The sequence below is a fragment of the Fundulus heteroclitus genome, chromosome 21 (assembly GCF_011125445.2).
Source record: "Fundulus heteroclitus isolate FHET01 chromosome 21, MU-UCD_Fhet_4.1, whole genome shotgun sequence".
Classification (NCBI taxonomy): Eukaryota; Metazoa; Chordata; class Actinopteri; order Cyprinodontiformes; family Fundulidae; genus Fundulus; species Fundulus heteroclitus.
In genome coordinates this window covers 16329797-16346745 of record NC_046381.1, presented here as the reverse complement: position 1 = coordinate 16346745, position 16949 = coordinate 16329797, and the positions used below count along the sequence as shown (strand labels likewise).

The 16949-nt window shown below is 43.4% G+C and overlaps 1 protein-coding gene across 7 annotated transcripts in view; it reads left to right on the top strand.

Moving 5' to 3' along the window:
* The window catches only part of ncoa2 (nuclear receptor coactivator 2), a 95281-nt gene that overhangs the window by 70920 nt on the left and 7412 nt on the right, over positions 1-16949 (top strand). For 2 of the 7 annotated variants that reach the window (XM_036125690.1, XM_036125689.1), the window contains exons 12-21: positions 9654-9852; positions 9929-10111; positions 10485-10700; positions 11063-11192; positions 11320-11512; positions 12853-13149; positions 13512-13592; positions 14191-14683; positions 15364-15541; positions 16478-16694. In XM_036125690.1, coding sequence (XP_035981583.1) covers positions 9654-9852; positions 9929-10111; positions 10485-10700; positions 11063-11192; positions 11320-11512; positions 12853-13149; positions 13512-13592; positions 14191-14683; positions 15364-15541; positions 16478-16694 — 2187 coding nt within the window. The remainder of the gene's footprint in view (positions 1-9653; positions 9853-9928; positions 10112-10484; positions 10701-11062; positions 11193-11319; positions 11513-12852; positions 13150-13511; positions 13593-14190; positions 14684-15363; positions 15542-16477; positions 16695-16949) is intronic. The other 5 variants (XM_021313478.2, XM_036125691.1, XM_036125692.1 and 2 more) reach the window with 5 other exon arrangements.

Here is a 16949-nt window from a genome sequence, read left to right as displayed (position 1 = left end):
TTCTCTTCACTACTTCTCCAGTGACTAACAGATCCATCCATCTATTCCATAAAGGCCAGCAAACACTGACGATTTCAAAGCTTCGCTTTCTAGCTCAGCTTTTTCTTTCCCACAACAGAACAAGGTCTCTATCCATCCTACCATCGTTCGTCAAGACGTCACCAAGACGCTTTAACTCCTCCGCTCCGTTTAGTTGGGAACCGTAGCCATCTGGCTGCCAGAAAAGTGAAATCCAGCTGAAAGCCTTTATCCTGCATCTGTAAGCACTGAAGCCACAGTGGCCACAGTCCCCGGCTGCAGATACCCTCAGTGTCTGTGTGACTGAAGGCTGCCGGTTGTCAGGGTCTCTGCTTCTTTAAACATGGGGGAGTTGGCATTGCTGCTCAGTTTGTTGTTTGCATGTTTTTAACTATTAACTCTAAATATGGCATCAATTTAAAGCTTAAAGGTTAACGAGCGAGACGGCTCACCGCTTCTGTCGCCACTTAGCCAGCCTCATGATGCAGGGTTCTCAACATTCGCCGGTTTCAGGTGACATAAGATGCGCTGCGTAAGTTGGTCCCCTGTCTTAAATAGTTTTTCTTCAGCAGCAGCCATTACCAAGTTGGTGCCCTGAAGAAAGAAATGCAATTCTATACTCGCCAATTACCAGACAAGATGAATAAATAAATAAATACGGCTTGAGGAAAGCAGCTGGGGTTTGGGTTAGCTGCATTTGACGGAGAGGTGTAGATTTTAAATTTGCAGGTACAAAAGTAGCTTGCATGAATAAAATATCCAAAGGCAGCACAGGTTGTTTAGTGCTTTTACGTATGTTATTTTAATACACAGGTAGATGTTGGTTTCAAAGGAAAATTAATAATGGGACTTTAATTTAGATCAAAAATAATGCCAAAAGTATATAGTTTTTTGTATTCCAGAGCATTCTTTGAGCTACGCACACTATTTCTTTTCTTTGTTCAGTTACCTTTGAAAGATGTTAAAAGGCTTTAAAGAGGAAGTTAATTTTCCACCTTTTTTCTAAAATAGCCAAGCTGGATAACTCCATAAAGTTCACCAAGTTGACTTTTTTTAATTCTTTGGTTGACCATCGGTTGTTAAATATTGGTAACGTTGTTGTGTATCTATCTGCCATGTTTTGTACTTCTAGTATTTTTTGACAATGACATTCTTGTAGGGGTAAGGGGATTTAGTCTTTTATTTCCCTACTTGACAGTTGCACTTCTGCTTTCCTCCATCTGTTTCTAAGTTCCCCTATCCTGTCTGATGCCGTGAGCTAAGTTACAAAAAGAAACCGCGTTCACCCATCTGCCTTCTAGTCCTCGGCAGCATCCGGTCAGCTCTAGGAAAGAAGTGACAACATTGAGTTAGCAAAAACAAGACAGCTTCAAAACAATATTTTTAGAAAACCAAACATATTTTTTTTTGCTTTCCACAAATAAAACCTTTTTTTTTTTTTTTTTACATCCCAATCTGTGTCTAACGAATGTGTGGTCAGTGTAAAATAATGCAGTCCATATCTGAGTAACCCATATATAGCTATTTTCAGGCTTGCTTCCTTTTAAGGTGATAACATTGAAAATGCTCCTGTTTGTGTTTTCATAAAGGACCTGATGAGGATTTCTTTTTGCACCTAAACCTTTCTGTTTAGGAATAGGCATTTACTGATGCACAGTCCAAAAAAAGGACATGCTTAAAACCTAGGTAGATTTAAAACAAAGTAATTTAACGCCTACATTTGATCAGTATTACCTAATGATCTGTATGCTTCTGTCCCTCCGGTTTATTTCTTTTGATGGCAATAGATATTTTGCATATGGCATAAGGACTTTGTAGAACAACTGTAGTATGCAGCTGTAACACGAGGTAAACTTAGTTAAAAATGATTTACCACCTGGAACATGCATGACTATTTGATTCTAAAGATGTCAGCTTGAAACACCACAGTCAATGAGTTCAGGTCTGACTATTGATGTTTTTATGCTGAGCGCTTTGCTCAAGCGCTGGGCTATTGCTAGCATGTACGGACAAAGCTTACTTATGAAATTAGTTTTTCGTTTTTTGTCGCATGAGCACGTGAGTGAACACACTCCAGCAGACTGAGAGCGGGCAAAAAAATATGTCACAGCCTTTGAAGCAACAAATCTGACAAAAGCTGGACGAAAATACGTGAGAGAGATCAGGAAATGGTCTGCAAGACCGACTGAGCAGGGAAGAATATCTGCGTGTTTTTAAAAGAATGCCCTTCATGCCATGGCCCTGGTACACAGCAGTACAGTAGATTATAGGTTGAAAGGTGGAGAGAGACAGAAAAAAATGACAAATAATGGAGGGAGACAGAAAGATTGATAGAGACCGATAAAATGACAACTGCAGTACATAGCAGATGAATAGAGTTTTTTTTTTCCCTTTAGCAACGTTTGTCTCCCCCTTCCCCAGACCAATTTCCTTGAGGAAACTCTACATAAGTATAAATGGCAGATCAGGAGAAAATGTGTCGTGTAAACACTGAAATCAGAATATTATGATCCGATTAAGCTCAATCGGAGGGGAATTGTATTCCGAATGAGGCGGGTGGATAACGCCGATCATTAATCACAACATCTTGTTCCAAACATGTCATTCGGATTGAGTTATACTGCCCTGACTGAGCTTGTAAACCCTATGTCTCTTGTCCACGTTTGTTTGCACATGAAGTTTAAAAAATAAACAAACCTGTGATTTTTCTCCAGCGCAGATGGAGAACACTCGCAACTTCTTCTTCTTCTTCTGTGGTTTCTAGGAAAACATGAGGACTCTGCGCATGCCACAGTGGTTGTATTCTGAATAAAGACCGGCACTTGTAGATATCGTGATCGGCTGCACGGTTTCTGGCGGGGCCCAATACTTTAGTACATTAAAATTAATATCAAACCATGAATGAACACTGACCTGTAACAATGGTTCAGGCTGGTTGTGGTAGTGTAATAGTGTGGAGGATATTTTATTTGGGCATTCTTGGGCCCATTTTCTTCTTAGTACCTCTGAACATTGTTCAAAACGGTTCCATCCTTTTATCACCACAATCTTAAGGTAATTGCTGAGACCAGGATACCGGTCTAAGCAGTTCAACTGGTTTGTTGAACATGCCAATTAAATCTTTGCCATGGAGAATCCAGGCAGTTCTGACTAGCAAGGTGTCCCTGTTGAGGTGGCCCGCTGGTGTACGTGGAACACGGTGAAGAGTAAAGCGTCTGCTCACGCAGAGGTGTTAGTCCGGAGGAGCCCGGTTTGGTTTGTATGAGTAGATGTTGGTCGGCGCCTCATCTCCGCCTCGCTGTGGGGGGAAACGGCAGCCTGCTGTTGCTAGGCATGCCCGTGCCTCTGAGTTCCTTTGGTATCAAACGTGCAGAAATGAAGGACGCCTCAGCTGCTGACGGTTCATTTCTGCAGCACGGAGACACGTTTACATCCAGATCCACGCTTGAATTTTATTTTCCCCATAAGAAATCCAACGTTTGCGTCCATAATCGATGTCCAGAGCCTGATTGTTTATAGCAAGAAATAAAAGATGGAAGTGCCTTAAATAAGGTGGATCTTTTATGCTTTTTCTTAAGTGCCTTTACAGTGCATCCTGAGACTTAATTGGGTGATAAATGTCCGAAATGTGAACGCTGTGAGACTGGATTTTATATATATATATATATTTTCTTCTCCTTCCTGCCTCAGAAGACTTACACGTTGCCCGGGTCCGTACGGTTATAGGTTGCTACGCTGAGAAAAGGAGAACGTGGATTGAATTACATACACAGACATGCACTGAAGGCCAGCCAGTTAAAAGGATTGATAGCAACAGAACCCATTAAGAGTAAAAGCAACTAGAAATGGAGAGAATTGAAGGTGGGAGGAGAGAGAATGGAGGAGGAGGAGAGCAAGTGGAGTGTACAGAGGCATTACATCATTCCTGACCTCATTAGGGCTTTTCTCTCTCTCTCTCTCTCTCTCTCTCTCTCTCTCTCTCTCTCCCACCACTCCATCCTCGCTCGGCTACTCTCTCCAGGTCTCCTATAGATCCACTCTGCTTGTCCTTTCTCTGTATTATCAGCATTGCGTGGCTAATCATTTTTATCCCGTTTATATGAGGACGTACTTCCTGACGGCGTGGTGAGAGCCGTGGACCTTGAGCTCTCCAGATAAATGTCGTATCAGACATTTGTATTTTTTTATTTTTTTGGCTAACCCTGTTATCTGCAGGAGCGGTAACATACCTGACAGTTAAATGTCACTGTGTGGAGAGCCAACACTGAGCCATACAGTGGTGTACTGCTGTGTTGTACAGCGTGTCACGATCTGTAAATATTAGTCCATGCGCGCTGCCCTCTGCTGGACAGTTACGGCCACTGCAACTTATTTACTGAAAGTCCCAATGGCTGCCTTGAAATCATTAAATATAATTGATTATCTGACGGGTATTTTTTTCTCTCTCTTTTTAAACACTTTGTTTAAATTGAATTTTTATTGACTCTGAATTTTGCTGTGTTTTTTTGCTTACTAGACATCCTGAGCAAAATCTTTTTAAGGCTGAAAAGCAAGTCGAGTGCTCAGATTTCGTGCCGCCGATTGCAAAGTTTAGATTCAAATTGTGAAAAGAACAAATGGGAACTGAAAATAAAACCCTTTTTCATCGTTCAGTGTAGCGTGCTCTCTTGCAAAATCCAGAAGGGGCAAGTTTGTTGCATGTGAGGGGAAGAAATGGCATTGGAAGAAGTTTGTATTTTTTTTAGGCCGTTCTCAGATAGAGGCTTTCTTATGGTTACTGGGCTGCAGTCGGCATCATTAAGGGCCCTAATTTGGGTTTTCACAGACACGGATCCTCTGCTTCCATGCAGTGGATCAATTGTTTGTGTTGCTACAACTTAGTATGGTTTATCACAGTGGCGGCTGGTGAAAAAAAATCTTGGTGGGGCTGGCCAATAGATTTCCCTGCCTAACCCAGTACATGCATTTAAATTAAAAGTCGGAAAATTACTACGATTCCACAATAAGCATTTAATTAATAAAAAAAAAAAAAACATTGTTCACAAAGGATTATTTTGGTGTTTTTGTCTTATTAATCCTTTTCACAGACTCATGCCAGAGGGTACATGCATACATTGTACATGTACGTATATTATTACAAAACAAACGTTTACGTCTTGACTTTAATATATGTATCCTAATTTTTTAATTATATAATGATTTAAGTAGTAGAACAATGACTAGTGCAAAATTAAGTTGTATTTACCGGAGATGAAGTGTAGACTGCAAATTCTGTCTTAGTATGATGCAGTGGCGGCTGGTGAAAAAAAATCTTGGTGGGGCTGGCCAATAGATTTCCCTGCCTAACCCAGTACATGCATTTAAATTAAAAGTCGGAAAATTACTACGATTCCACAATAAGCATTTAATTAATAAAAAAAAATAAAAAAAAAAAACATTGTTCACAAAGGATTTTTTTTTTGGTGTTTTTGTCTTAATAATCCTTTTCACAGACTCATGCCAGAGGGTTTGCATACATTGTACATGTACGTATATTATTACAAAACAAACGTTTACGTCTTGACTTTAATATATGTATCCTAATTTTTTAATTATATAATGATTTAAGTAGTAGAACAATGACTAGTGCAAAATTAAGTTGTATTTACCGGAGATGAAGTGTAGACTGCAAATTCTGTCTTAGTATGATGGCTCCCACAGTCCATTGGCATCCTGCATCCTTTTCATTGAAATGATCCATTTCTTTCTTATTTCTTTGTCCTTCGGTAAACGAAACAAACGTACATCCGACGATTTGGAATGCTTCTGTGTGCAACCGGAAGCACAACAAGTCGTAGGCATTGTTTAGATTCCAAAAATAAACTAAAAGTACGCTCTAATTCACCCGTTTTGTCACGCTGGTAAGCGAAAATAGTGCTGTGTTTGCCGACCAACGTTACCCGGATGTAGCGCGGACGTAGCTCGTGATGTCACGCGTGTGGTGCACCTATCACTGTGCAGCTAGGGCTACTACTCCAGGAGCCCCAAAGCCATTCATTTTGGCGATGCTGATTGGCCAAATATTTATAAATCTTCCCTAGCAACAGTATACGATTGGTTATTTCGCTACACTTGTAGGGCTACTTCAGTCACAGCCCCAAAAATGTAGAAGAAGAGAAATGATACGTTCTGTTGGTGGAAATGCACTGTTAAATGATAGAGTAAATGAGTAGAAGTGTTTTAATAATTCTTATTACATGTAGCCACGTACTATTAAGTAAAAACCGACATTAATAATACTTTTAAAATCTATATATATTTTGACTTCTCCCCTCCACATCTAGGGAGGGCAGCGCCCGAGCGCCCCCTATGGGCCAGCCGCCACTGGTATGATGGCTGCCACAGTCCATTGGCATCCTGCATCCTTTTCATTGAAATGATCCATTTCTTTCTTATTTCTTTGTCCTTCGGTAAACGAAACAAACGTACATCCGACGATTTGGAATGCTTCTGTGTGCAACCGGGAGCCCAACAAGTCGTAGGCATTGTTTAGATTCCAAAAATAAACTAAAAGTACGCTCTAATTCACCCGTTTTGTCACGCTGGTAAGCGAAAATAGTGCTGTGTTTGCCGACCAACGTTACCCGGATGTAGCGCGGATGTAGCTCGTGATGTCACGCGTGAAGTGCACCTATCACTGTGCAGCTAGGGCTACTACTCCAGGAGCCCCAAAGCCATTCATTTTGGCGATGCTGATTGGCCAAATATTTATAAATCTTCCCTAGCAACAGTATACGATTGGTTATTTCGCTACACTTGTAGGGCTACTTCAGTCACAGCCCCAAAAGTGTAGAAGAAGAGAAATGATACGTTCTGTTGGTGGAAATGCACTGTTAAATGATAGAGTAAATCAGTAGAAGTGTTTTAATAATTCTTATTACATGTAAGTAAAAACTGACATTAATAATACTTTTAAAATCTATATATATTTTGACTTCTCCCCTCCACATCTAGGGAGGGCAGCGCCCGAGCGCCCCCTATGGGCCAGCCGCCACTGGTTTATCAACTTTCTGGATGTTGTAAGAATGTTTGAACAACTGCTTTGCTGAGTTCAGACCTGACTGAGATGGACGCCTTTGTTGTGCAGCTCAACTAGGGCTGATGTTTGTAGGCTGAATGCTGATATACAGTATTTATCTCAGTATGTTTATCTTTTCACAAAGTAGTTATAAAAAGGCATCTCTGAATCAAAGCTTTTTTAACAAGCAGCGGTAGATAAATATGAGAAACAGCTTAAAAATAATCTACTGGAATACATGTCCCAGTGTAATTATAACGCAACATAGACCAGCTCGATATAAAAGATATAGTCTCATGTTATCTCTTTTAAAAATATCTGAAATCTCGATATGTTGTCCAGCCCTGAGCTCAACAATCCCTCCATGGTCAAAAACAGAAAGACTTTTTAGCCCGTGTCATCAGGCGCTCATGATGGTGCCAATGCCTGACAGAAAATTACTATTGAATAATGAATTTTACGGTTTTTAGGACTATTTGTTATAACCATAAAAATATCTTGCTCCTGTTTTTGTTTTGTTTTTGCAGCTCTGCCTACAACTCTGTCGTTATTTATGGATGACTCAATGGTCATTTATACAATAGCTGTAGTTCAATTTGATTCATTTATCGTCTATATTTATGGCTTCTTTTGTTTTCCAGAAGTAGATGTAGTTGTTGCGTCCAATGTTACTGCAAAGTGAAAGTACTCTGCCGTATATTAAACTGCAGCAGAGGAAAGGTCATCAGGAACTGGTTTGTCAGGAGGCCTACACAGTCTGGAAACCGGCTAGATTATGTTCCTGCAGCTCTGTCTGCATTTACAGTATCCATGCGGCCTTGTTGGCGCCCCAACCTTATCTCATTTATTTGACGTGATTTGGCATATCTTGTTGTTGGTAAAGGACGACGGTTGTCATCTCTGTTTTGCTCCCGCTACACATTTGCAGGAGGCCGTTAGAAAGCAGCTGCTCCTTCATGTGAAGCAAACACCCTGCTGGCTTTATTCAGTTTGAATTTGGGATGACTAAAGGTGCCAAAAGGCGTCAGGAAATAACGCTCGCATAGCGAAGGTCGTTTAAAAATTTCCGAAAATCCAAGGAATGACGAGAGCTTGTTTATCAGCGAGGCCGTCGCTATCTGGAAGCGCACGCCTTGTCTCTCAGAAAACCCAAGTATCTGTTGGAGGCGGCTTCTATTTTCGCAAAACAGCAACTGTTTCCCTGATCTTTAACTCCCTTCCCTGAAGCTCTCTCCCACCTCGGCCTTGTCCTTGCTGGAGATAAAAGTTTATGAAACGCACAACAAGTTGTCACATCTGAAGACATTGCCTGTTTCATTGAAACGCAGCCACTGGAGGGTGTTTGGCTCCTTCATCAAACGTCTTCCCAAGCTTAATGTTGGCTATTCCGGTTGAAAAATTAGACGTTGTTATGGTGTTGTCTCACCATTGACGCCTAAAATGTCTCAAAAACACCCCCATTGTTGCATAAGTGTGAAAATTACATTTTCCCTAAATTTGTTTATTTCACGGTTGTCTTAAAACTTCTCAGCTAAAGACTTGCCTTTGTTGTTGAAGTAGTTAAGAAGTAGTTAAAATGTTGGTAGTTGTCCTCTGCCGGCTCTTTTGCCTTATAAAAGTCTCTGTTTAACCCAGTTTGGTTTGAAAACGGCCATTTGAGCCTTTGGTTAAGACTTTGGTTGAAGCTTAATGAATTTAGCCAATAGTACAAAAGCTCCAGAGTCAAATGTCAGATCCTAAAAACACACACTTAGGTTGACAAAGTTGCACTTGAGCTGCTAAGCAAGTAAATATAAGTTATTAGGTAAGTAAGAGTAGCTGAAGCTGTTAAGTAAACCAGGTAGGTCTTAGATCTTAAATCTTAGACTTAGACTTTCTTTATTGTCATTTTGTATGCACAGAGTGTATACAGAACGAAATTTCGTTTTCATACAGCTCAGAAAAATTGCAGTAACTCTACAGGATGCCTTGCAGTGAATTACAGTATAGGATAAAAATGCAGTAATAAATCACAGTCAGTTACAGGATAAGTTTCAATTTACTTTTGGATAAAGTGCAGCAGTGAACAGTAGGCAGTTGAAATGTAAAAAAATGTAAACAAATGTAAACAGATATGCAGTAAGTTTCCAATAAAGTGCATTGCATTATATAGATGACTACATTATATAGTCCTATAAAGTCCTAAATCTAGCTTTCAGGACCCCCGTTCTAGGCCAACGTTACATTTATCAGGAAACTAAACTCTGCAGCCAGACTTGGGGGGGGGAGCTCAGGTATAAAAAGTAACGGTCAAGCCTTCTGCTTGTGTCCGAAGCCGTTTCTATTAGTTTGAACTGTGGGATTGTGTTCAACCCCACAGCATGACGCCACCACCACCACCCTTCTCCATTCTTTGTGTCGTCAGACGTTTAAACGTTTCAGCCGACGCCGTTCGGCTTGTCCGCAAAAGCTGCGGACTTTCTTAGGCGGCGCTCACTACAACGTTTGTGTGTCAGCACCTCGATGCGGTTGGTCATTTCTTTTCTACTTTCTAACACTCGCCTCTCTCTCTCTCTCTCTCTCTCTCTCGGTGTGGTAGCCGTCGGAGCTGGACGACATCCTGAACGACCTGCAGAATGCTCAGCCGCAGCTCTTCTGCGAGCAGCGGCCGGTGTCGTTGCCCAGTCCCATGGACAAGCAGAACATCTTCAACGACATCCTGCAGATCTCCGAGAACAACCCGGCCATGTCGGCACAGCAGCAGCCAAGAGGCCTCGGACCCGGCATGGGTCAGACTAGTAAGTCCAGCTCAGCTTAAAGGTTGGTTTCTGTGCGCGCGTCCAGAGGATTAACCCCGTTTATTCTGGCTTCCAGACTTCGGCGCCGTCCGACCGGGGCAGCCAGGCAGGGGTTTGCCAGTGAGGAGCGTCTCTCTGGACATGAATGTGCCCACGCAGCAGCCATCTTTGCAGTACCCTATCCGGGCCAGCAGCCCGTACACTCTAATGCAGCAGCAGCACGGCATGATGCTCAACCAGACCGGCATGGGCAACGCAGGTAGGTCTAACGGAGAGCTTCTCCAATCATATGGCGTTGTCGCGGTTCGTTGTTAAGGCCGGCCGTCTTCGTGAAAGCGGCGCCAGACTTCACGGCGTGGGAGAACTAGGGCGCCTACCGACAATTGTGGCTGCGCCCGAATTCTGAGGAGACTCCTTTCCTTCAGCGTGTGCGTCTCTCACCCCAACCTGTCAACATCATGACACACTGACTCACTTCCTGTGACAGGAAACGGTCGCCCACACAACCAGCGAAGTTTCTGTCTCCCGCGTATCGATGCTCCTCGAGCGACTTCCAGCCCTGCGCCGCGGCTGCAGGCGACGTCCTCGGAAATGTTTTCTCACCGCTTTCCCATCTCTGTGTCCGTGTCCAGGGCTGATGGCTCCAGGAGGTCCACGGCCCGGCATGCAGCAGCAGCAGCAGCAGCAGGAGGGCTGGACCGCTTCAGCCTCTGCTCCTCCCATTGGAGCGCCTGCACCAGGACAACAGGGCGCCATACAGGGCAGGATGGTGCCCGGCACTGCTCCCATGAGGCCCAACAGCCAGCCAGGACCCCGGCCGATGCTCCAGTCTCCGATAATGGCCAACGGTGAGCGCAGCCTTAAATAAGAAATGATTTTCAGCCATTAAAGCGCAGAAATAAGAGCAGGCATCACAGAGACCTTAGATCTGTGGTTCTTGGCGTCGCACCATTTAAAGCCGGCGGAGCACAGTGAGGAAGACCCCGGCTCACTCCTATCTAGGGTTTACTAGCTTATCAAAGTTGTAAAGGCCGCCATCTTGTGGCTGGTCACAGCATAGCAGGCTGAGAAATATTTACACTCAACCTTTTTTTTTTATCTTTGTTGCTCTTGTGGATGAGAAAATATAAACGTTTCAGAAATAATTTAATCTCTGGGTATCTTTCCACTAATTTATATTGACCTCTGTATTTCTCCCATTCTTTTGTAGCCCAAGCTGATATGGACATCGGTATGGTCGGCCACCATTTCTCCCAGCAGCAGGCTCCGCCCAACCAGACAGCCCCTTGGCCGGACAGCATAATGCAAATCGATCCGACAGCTTTTGTAAACCAGAACCGGTAAGTTTATAAACACCAAATGACCTTTCTGTGTGCCGATATCTGCTGATATCTCAAATCGAAACACTTTTCCTGAAGCTACCGTGATCCGGACGAAATTGAAGTATTTTTGCTTCTCGCCCCACAGGCCGGCGCAGCAAGACGACCTCTGCAACCCGAGTCTTGGCGCCGATAGTGGCGCCGTGGACGAGGGGGCTTTGATGTCCCAGCTGTACACGGCGCTAAAAGACTTTGACGGTCTAGAAGAGATCGATCGAGCGCTCGGCATCCCCGCCCTGGTAGAACAGGCGAGTGTTTCTAACACACAGCGCCTTGCAAGGGTAATGATACCACCTGATATGACAACATCCACACCTGTAAATATGATGCTGGCAGCGGGATTTTTGGAGCTAAACACCGAGCATTTACGAATTAAATAAAACAAAAGGTTAAAGTCTGAAAGAAAGAAAAAACACTCGATTTTTCTGAAGGTGCAATTACTGCGACAGGTGGTTCTACTGAGGATTGACTGCAATGCACATTTGACTTTTTAAACCAAAGGTTGACAATTGCGCTCTACTTTGTGTTGGTCTGCAGGGCTTTCCTTGGTTAAATTGCCTTTTTAAATAGTGCCAGATCACATCCTGAGCTATTTCTGTGTCTAGGTGCGCAGAGTCGCAAAATATTTCTACCTGCCTTGGTCAACATATCTGCGTTTGTAAACGCACCCAGTTTCTGAGGACGGCTAAGCTAAAGGCTTCCACAGAGTCGCGCGCACGGAGCGTCTACTAGCCGCGCAGACGTCGTCGTACTCTGTTCTGATGAGGTGTTCGTTAAAATAATACATGCTTAAATTATCCCCAACAGAATTTGTATGGGGAGAGCGGGATTCAACGGGATAAATGTGCAGAAACAGAAAAAGGACACATTTGTGTATTTCACATGGTGCCCCGATTACTCCAGTATGCTGAGAACGTTTGCCTGACGCAAGTATGAGGATGATCACGTCTGTTGAAAGTCGATTATTATAAGCATTAATGCTCAATTCAGCACGTTCTCAACAAGTAAATGGCTCTATGGTCATTTAAAGATGTCCTACAAAAATACAGTTTTCTTTGATTGTCGCTCATCACCAAATGTCTGTCAGCTGGAAACAAAAATCCACCTTCCTGAGTCCGTCTATGAAATGAAATGGCTGCTTTATTCTTGGAAAATGCATTTTTGTTGCTAGATGGACCCCATGAATGGATCAGAAACGGATACCAAATGTAATAAAAATAAAATTTAATAGGAAAAAAAAATTCTAAACTCTGGCAGCTCTAGATTTAAAGAGATTTTCATTCAATCAAGAAGTAGAAAGGAAGAGAGGCCTTCAAAATATAACCATGTATAAAGAGACACGTTAGAGACAGAAACAGAGAACGAGAGACAGAAAGATGGATAAATAAGAGATTATATAAAGCTGTATTATAACCCCCCCCCCCCAAAAAAAACAAACAAAAAACAGCACTATGTTAATTGCTTATTCCACCCCACCCAAAAAAAGATGAAATCCTTAAAAAATACAATACACTTAGTAGTGGTAATTTGTGAAAACGTCGAGGTAACTGAATACTCTAGCTGTAATTTGTTGCCTTAATTTCTTCGATATCTTGACCATGTCGATTGTTTCCTGCTACAGAGTCAGTCACTAGAACCGGACCAGTTCCCCCAGGACCCCGCCATCATGCTGGACCAGAAGCCACCCATGTACGCGCAGCAGTTCGCCCCCCCGGCCTCCCACATGGTGCCGAGGGGCTTCCCCGGCCCTCCCATGCAGGAGCCCGGCTTCCACCCGATGGCCGGCCAGATGGGCCCGCGGCCGGGCTACCCCATGATGAGGATGCCGCCGCGGGCCGGACTCAGGCCGGGCGTGGTCGCCCCGAACCAGCCCAACGCTCTACGGCTGCAGCTCCAGCACCGGCTTCAGTCCCAGCAGGTACGCTGTGCTGCTGCGCGCCCTGACATGTCTGACAGTGACATGCAGCTTATTGATTGACTCTGAACTTTAGGGGGGTTTTTTAATCCTCTGTGGAGCGACTGAATACACAGATTCTAGTTGTGTAATTGGCCTTGAGGCTGACAAATTGGAAGCCCCTGACTGCACCTTTAGACCCAAAGCTCTTTGAGGTCTTTCTGCATTTTACTCCAAACTGTTTGACACAAAAATCTAGTGTTTTTTTTTTTTTAAAGCTAAACTCTGAGAAACTAAGAAGGACTTAAGAAAGTTAAATTGTTAACTTAATGTATTTAAATTGTACTGTTAATGTATTTAAATGTGTTTCTGTGTTTTGCTCCCAGCAGAAAAGTCAGCCAATGATGACCCAGATGAGTGGCGTCTCAAATGTGAACCTACCTCTAAGATCCAATGCTTCGAACCAGGTACCGCCGCCGCCACGGAGCATTCCTGCTCAAACATGTTCTGACTACAGGTTTCTTTTCCTGATCATTTGCAAGAAGCCGAAGGCTCGAAGGCACCACGGTGCATTTCAGAACTATTCGTTCGCCTTGAACTGTTTTACACCTCACATAAACGTGTTTTATTTCTATTGTTAATACAAATTGGTGCATAATTGGAAAGTGAAAGCTTGCCGCCATGTTTTGGGTTAACATATTAATAACATCCCCACAGCATGATGCATCCACCACCACAGCACATTATAGCAAAGGTGTGTTCAGGTCATGTGGACCAGCTTTTATCAGGCCTGATGTTTGTGGTGCGAAACAGCTCTGATTCTCCCACCTGCATCAGCGGCTCTTCCACAGTCACCATGGGGCCTCATGGCTGCTTCTTTGAATAATGATCTAAATTGAAGCCCTTTGTTTTGGTCCTTTACATAAAATTCACAAAATAAAGTCATGGTTGTGACATTGTTCCTTTTTTTTTCAAGGCGCTGTGGGTTAACGTTTTAGATCTGACGACCTTTCTCTGTCTCTTTTTTTTTCCTTTTCAAACACTTCCTCTTCCTGCTTCTTCCAGGGAAACATCAACGCTCACATGTTGGCTCAGCGTCAGCGGGAGATGCTCACTAATCACCTGAGGCAGCGGCAGCAGCAGCAGCAGCAGCAGCAGCAGCAGCAGCATGTTCAACAGGCCCAGCAGGTTCAGCAGCGGAGCATAGCCATGAGGGCCCAGGGCCTCAACCTGCCTCCTAACATGGCCGGAGGCATGAGCAACCCCAGGAACCCCCAGGCCGCCCCCCAGCAGTTCCCCTACCCGCCCAGCTACGGTACCAGTACAGGCCTGGCCTCGTCACCTCCCCCCACCAGCCCCTTCTCCTCCCCTCTCTCCCCCAGCCTCCCCTCTCTGCCCCCCAACCCTCAGCTCCACCTGCATGGTACCTCCTCTTCCTCCACCTCCTCCTCCTCCTCCTCACAGATGATGATGGGAAACACAAACATGATGGGCGGACAGTATGGGGCCGTACTCAGCCCCCAAATGCAGCACAGTGCCTTTCAGTTTCCCAACTCAGGTACTGCTCCCCCTCCCCCGGCAAGCAACAGCGCACTTCACCTGAGATCCCCTGTGTGTGTGTGTGTGTGTGTGTGTGTGTGTGTGTGTGTGTGTGTTGATGTGAATGTAGTTGCAAAGCGTCACTTTTAGTTTGTCCCTTCCAATTGATGTCATTGTTTAATTTCATGCATTAATGGTCTCAGTCACTTTGAACTGATACAAATTAAGCTGCATTTTGTGCTCCGTAATGTTGAACTTATAAATCAGTTCCTGGTTATACCTTTGTAGTCCACTAGAGGGAGCGAGAGCACAATAAATCAGCCCAGTTGCAACCATGCGTTCTTTACCTAATGGCATTTGAAGTATGGTTTACATCTTTTTGAGCTTTGAACTTTGTAGAAAACTTTAGATTTCATCTTTTTCACAAATTATCACCTCCTCCGTCTCTCTTCGTGTTCCTTAATTTGTTGCTGTGATGCATGTTAAAAAAAAAAAAAAAAAAAGGTCAAGTGCTTGCAAGTGACCCTGAATGTGGACCCTTTTTCCACCCTTAAAAAAAGCATGGAGGCTTTCTTTTATGTACACATCTGCTTTATCACCAAACACTCTTTTCCTCTTTGCATTTGTTCTAAATATCTTTCATTTAGCAGGTTTCTCCCGCTTCAGTGTGGTTGACATATTTCAATTTGTCCACCGCAGGTATGAGCCAACAGGCAGACGGGAGTTTTGCAGGCGCCAGCACGCCACAGAGCCCCCTGCTTTCTCCACGCATGGCGCACACACAGTCCCCCATGATGCAACAGGGCCAACCAAACGCCGCTTTCCAGGGTTCCCCTGACATAAATGGATGGCCACAGGGTAACATTGGAGGCAACAGGTAAGGGAGACCAGAACAAGGCTGAATTAACTGCATTAACAGAAACGTAAAGACCGAGTTGATGTTGGCGGACCTGGGCACTTAAAGATTGTGAAGTCATGGATTTTTACAGTCATCCGAGGAGTAAAAGAAGCTGAACTTCATGATTGTGTGTTTCAGATGAACATACATTTGTATTTTTAGTTGATCTACATGTAAATGATCTCAAAAACAAAGAATAGTAAGTTAGTATTGGCAGCTCCCTAAATGAAAGGTCTAGATGAATAAATTAGTTCCTTTCCCTCATTGTTGAATCTCCTCAGATTGCTGTAAAACCTGTTTTAAAAATGTGACTTGCAAATCAATTTTTGTGTCTTTTATTATATTTTTCTTCACTCTCGCAGCGATATTGAAACATTTGTGCATGCGTGGGCACCTGGAATTAGCCTCATTATTTTAATCACAATGCGGAAACCATCGTTATGTAATCAAGAGGCGCTAATAAACAATTACTAAAATAGTTGAATAGATGCTGCTGGTAGCATTAGTAGTATTTATTCATCCAAGTAATTATTGGTATTCAAATTCAATACAATAGCAGCGACAAACTTAAATCAGCTGCATTAGTAAAAAGCTTTACTGTGCATCTCAGGTTTGGGGGTGTACTTAATTTTTCACAAAAAAAAATCATATTTATTTACTAAATAATGACATTGCGGGAGTTTTTGTCCAAATGATTTAAAAGTTGGTAAAGAAGGACGCGTTAAAGCTTTAAACATGACAAAGGGTGTACTTTCTTTTACACTGACTGCAGCTACATAATTAAAAACAAACAATCACAGACGTCGTTTGAACTTCCACCTCTATAGGAGACGATAGACCGTAGCTGTCAAGCATCCTGTGAAAATTCAGACATGCAGGACGTGTCTGACGGCGTCCGTTGTTTCCTCTCCCCAGTATGTTCTCACAGCAGCAGCAGCAACAGCAGGCGTCGCCGCAGTTCACCCAGCAGAACAGCAGCAACATGTACAACGGGAACAGCATGGGCCTCAACAGCGTCTCCATGACCACCAACATGGCGACCAGCAGCATGGGCCAGATGAGCGGCCAGATGAGCGTCACATCCATGCCGTCGGGGTCCTCGCCCGGCTTGCCCTCCATGGGGCAGGAACAGGTAAATCCTCACCAGAACATTTTGTCTGGACTCCCAACTTACAAAGCCAGTCAGATATTTACATGCACTCATCATGGGAATGAATTCTGTTATAGTTTTACTCTCAACAGTTTATTTGAGCTATTCATTTTTCTTTTTGATGGTTAAGATTAGGACTGAAGGATTTTGGAAAATAATAATTGCGATTTTTCTATCGTAATATTTCAATTTAATGCGATTATTTTTTTTTTTTTCAGTTTAATTTATCATGTCTTT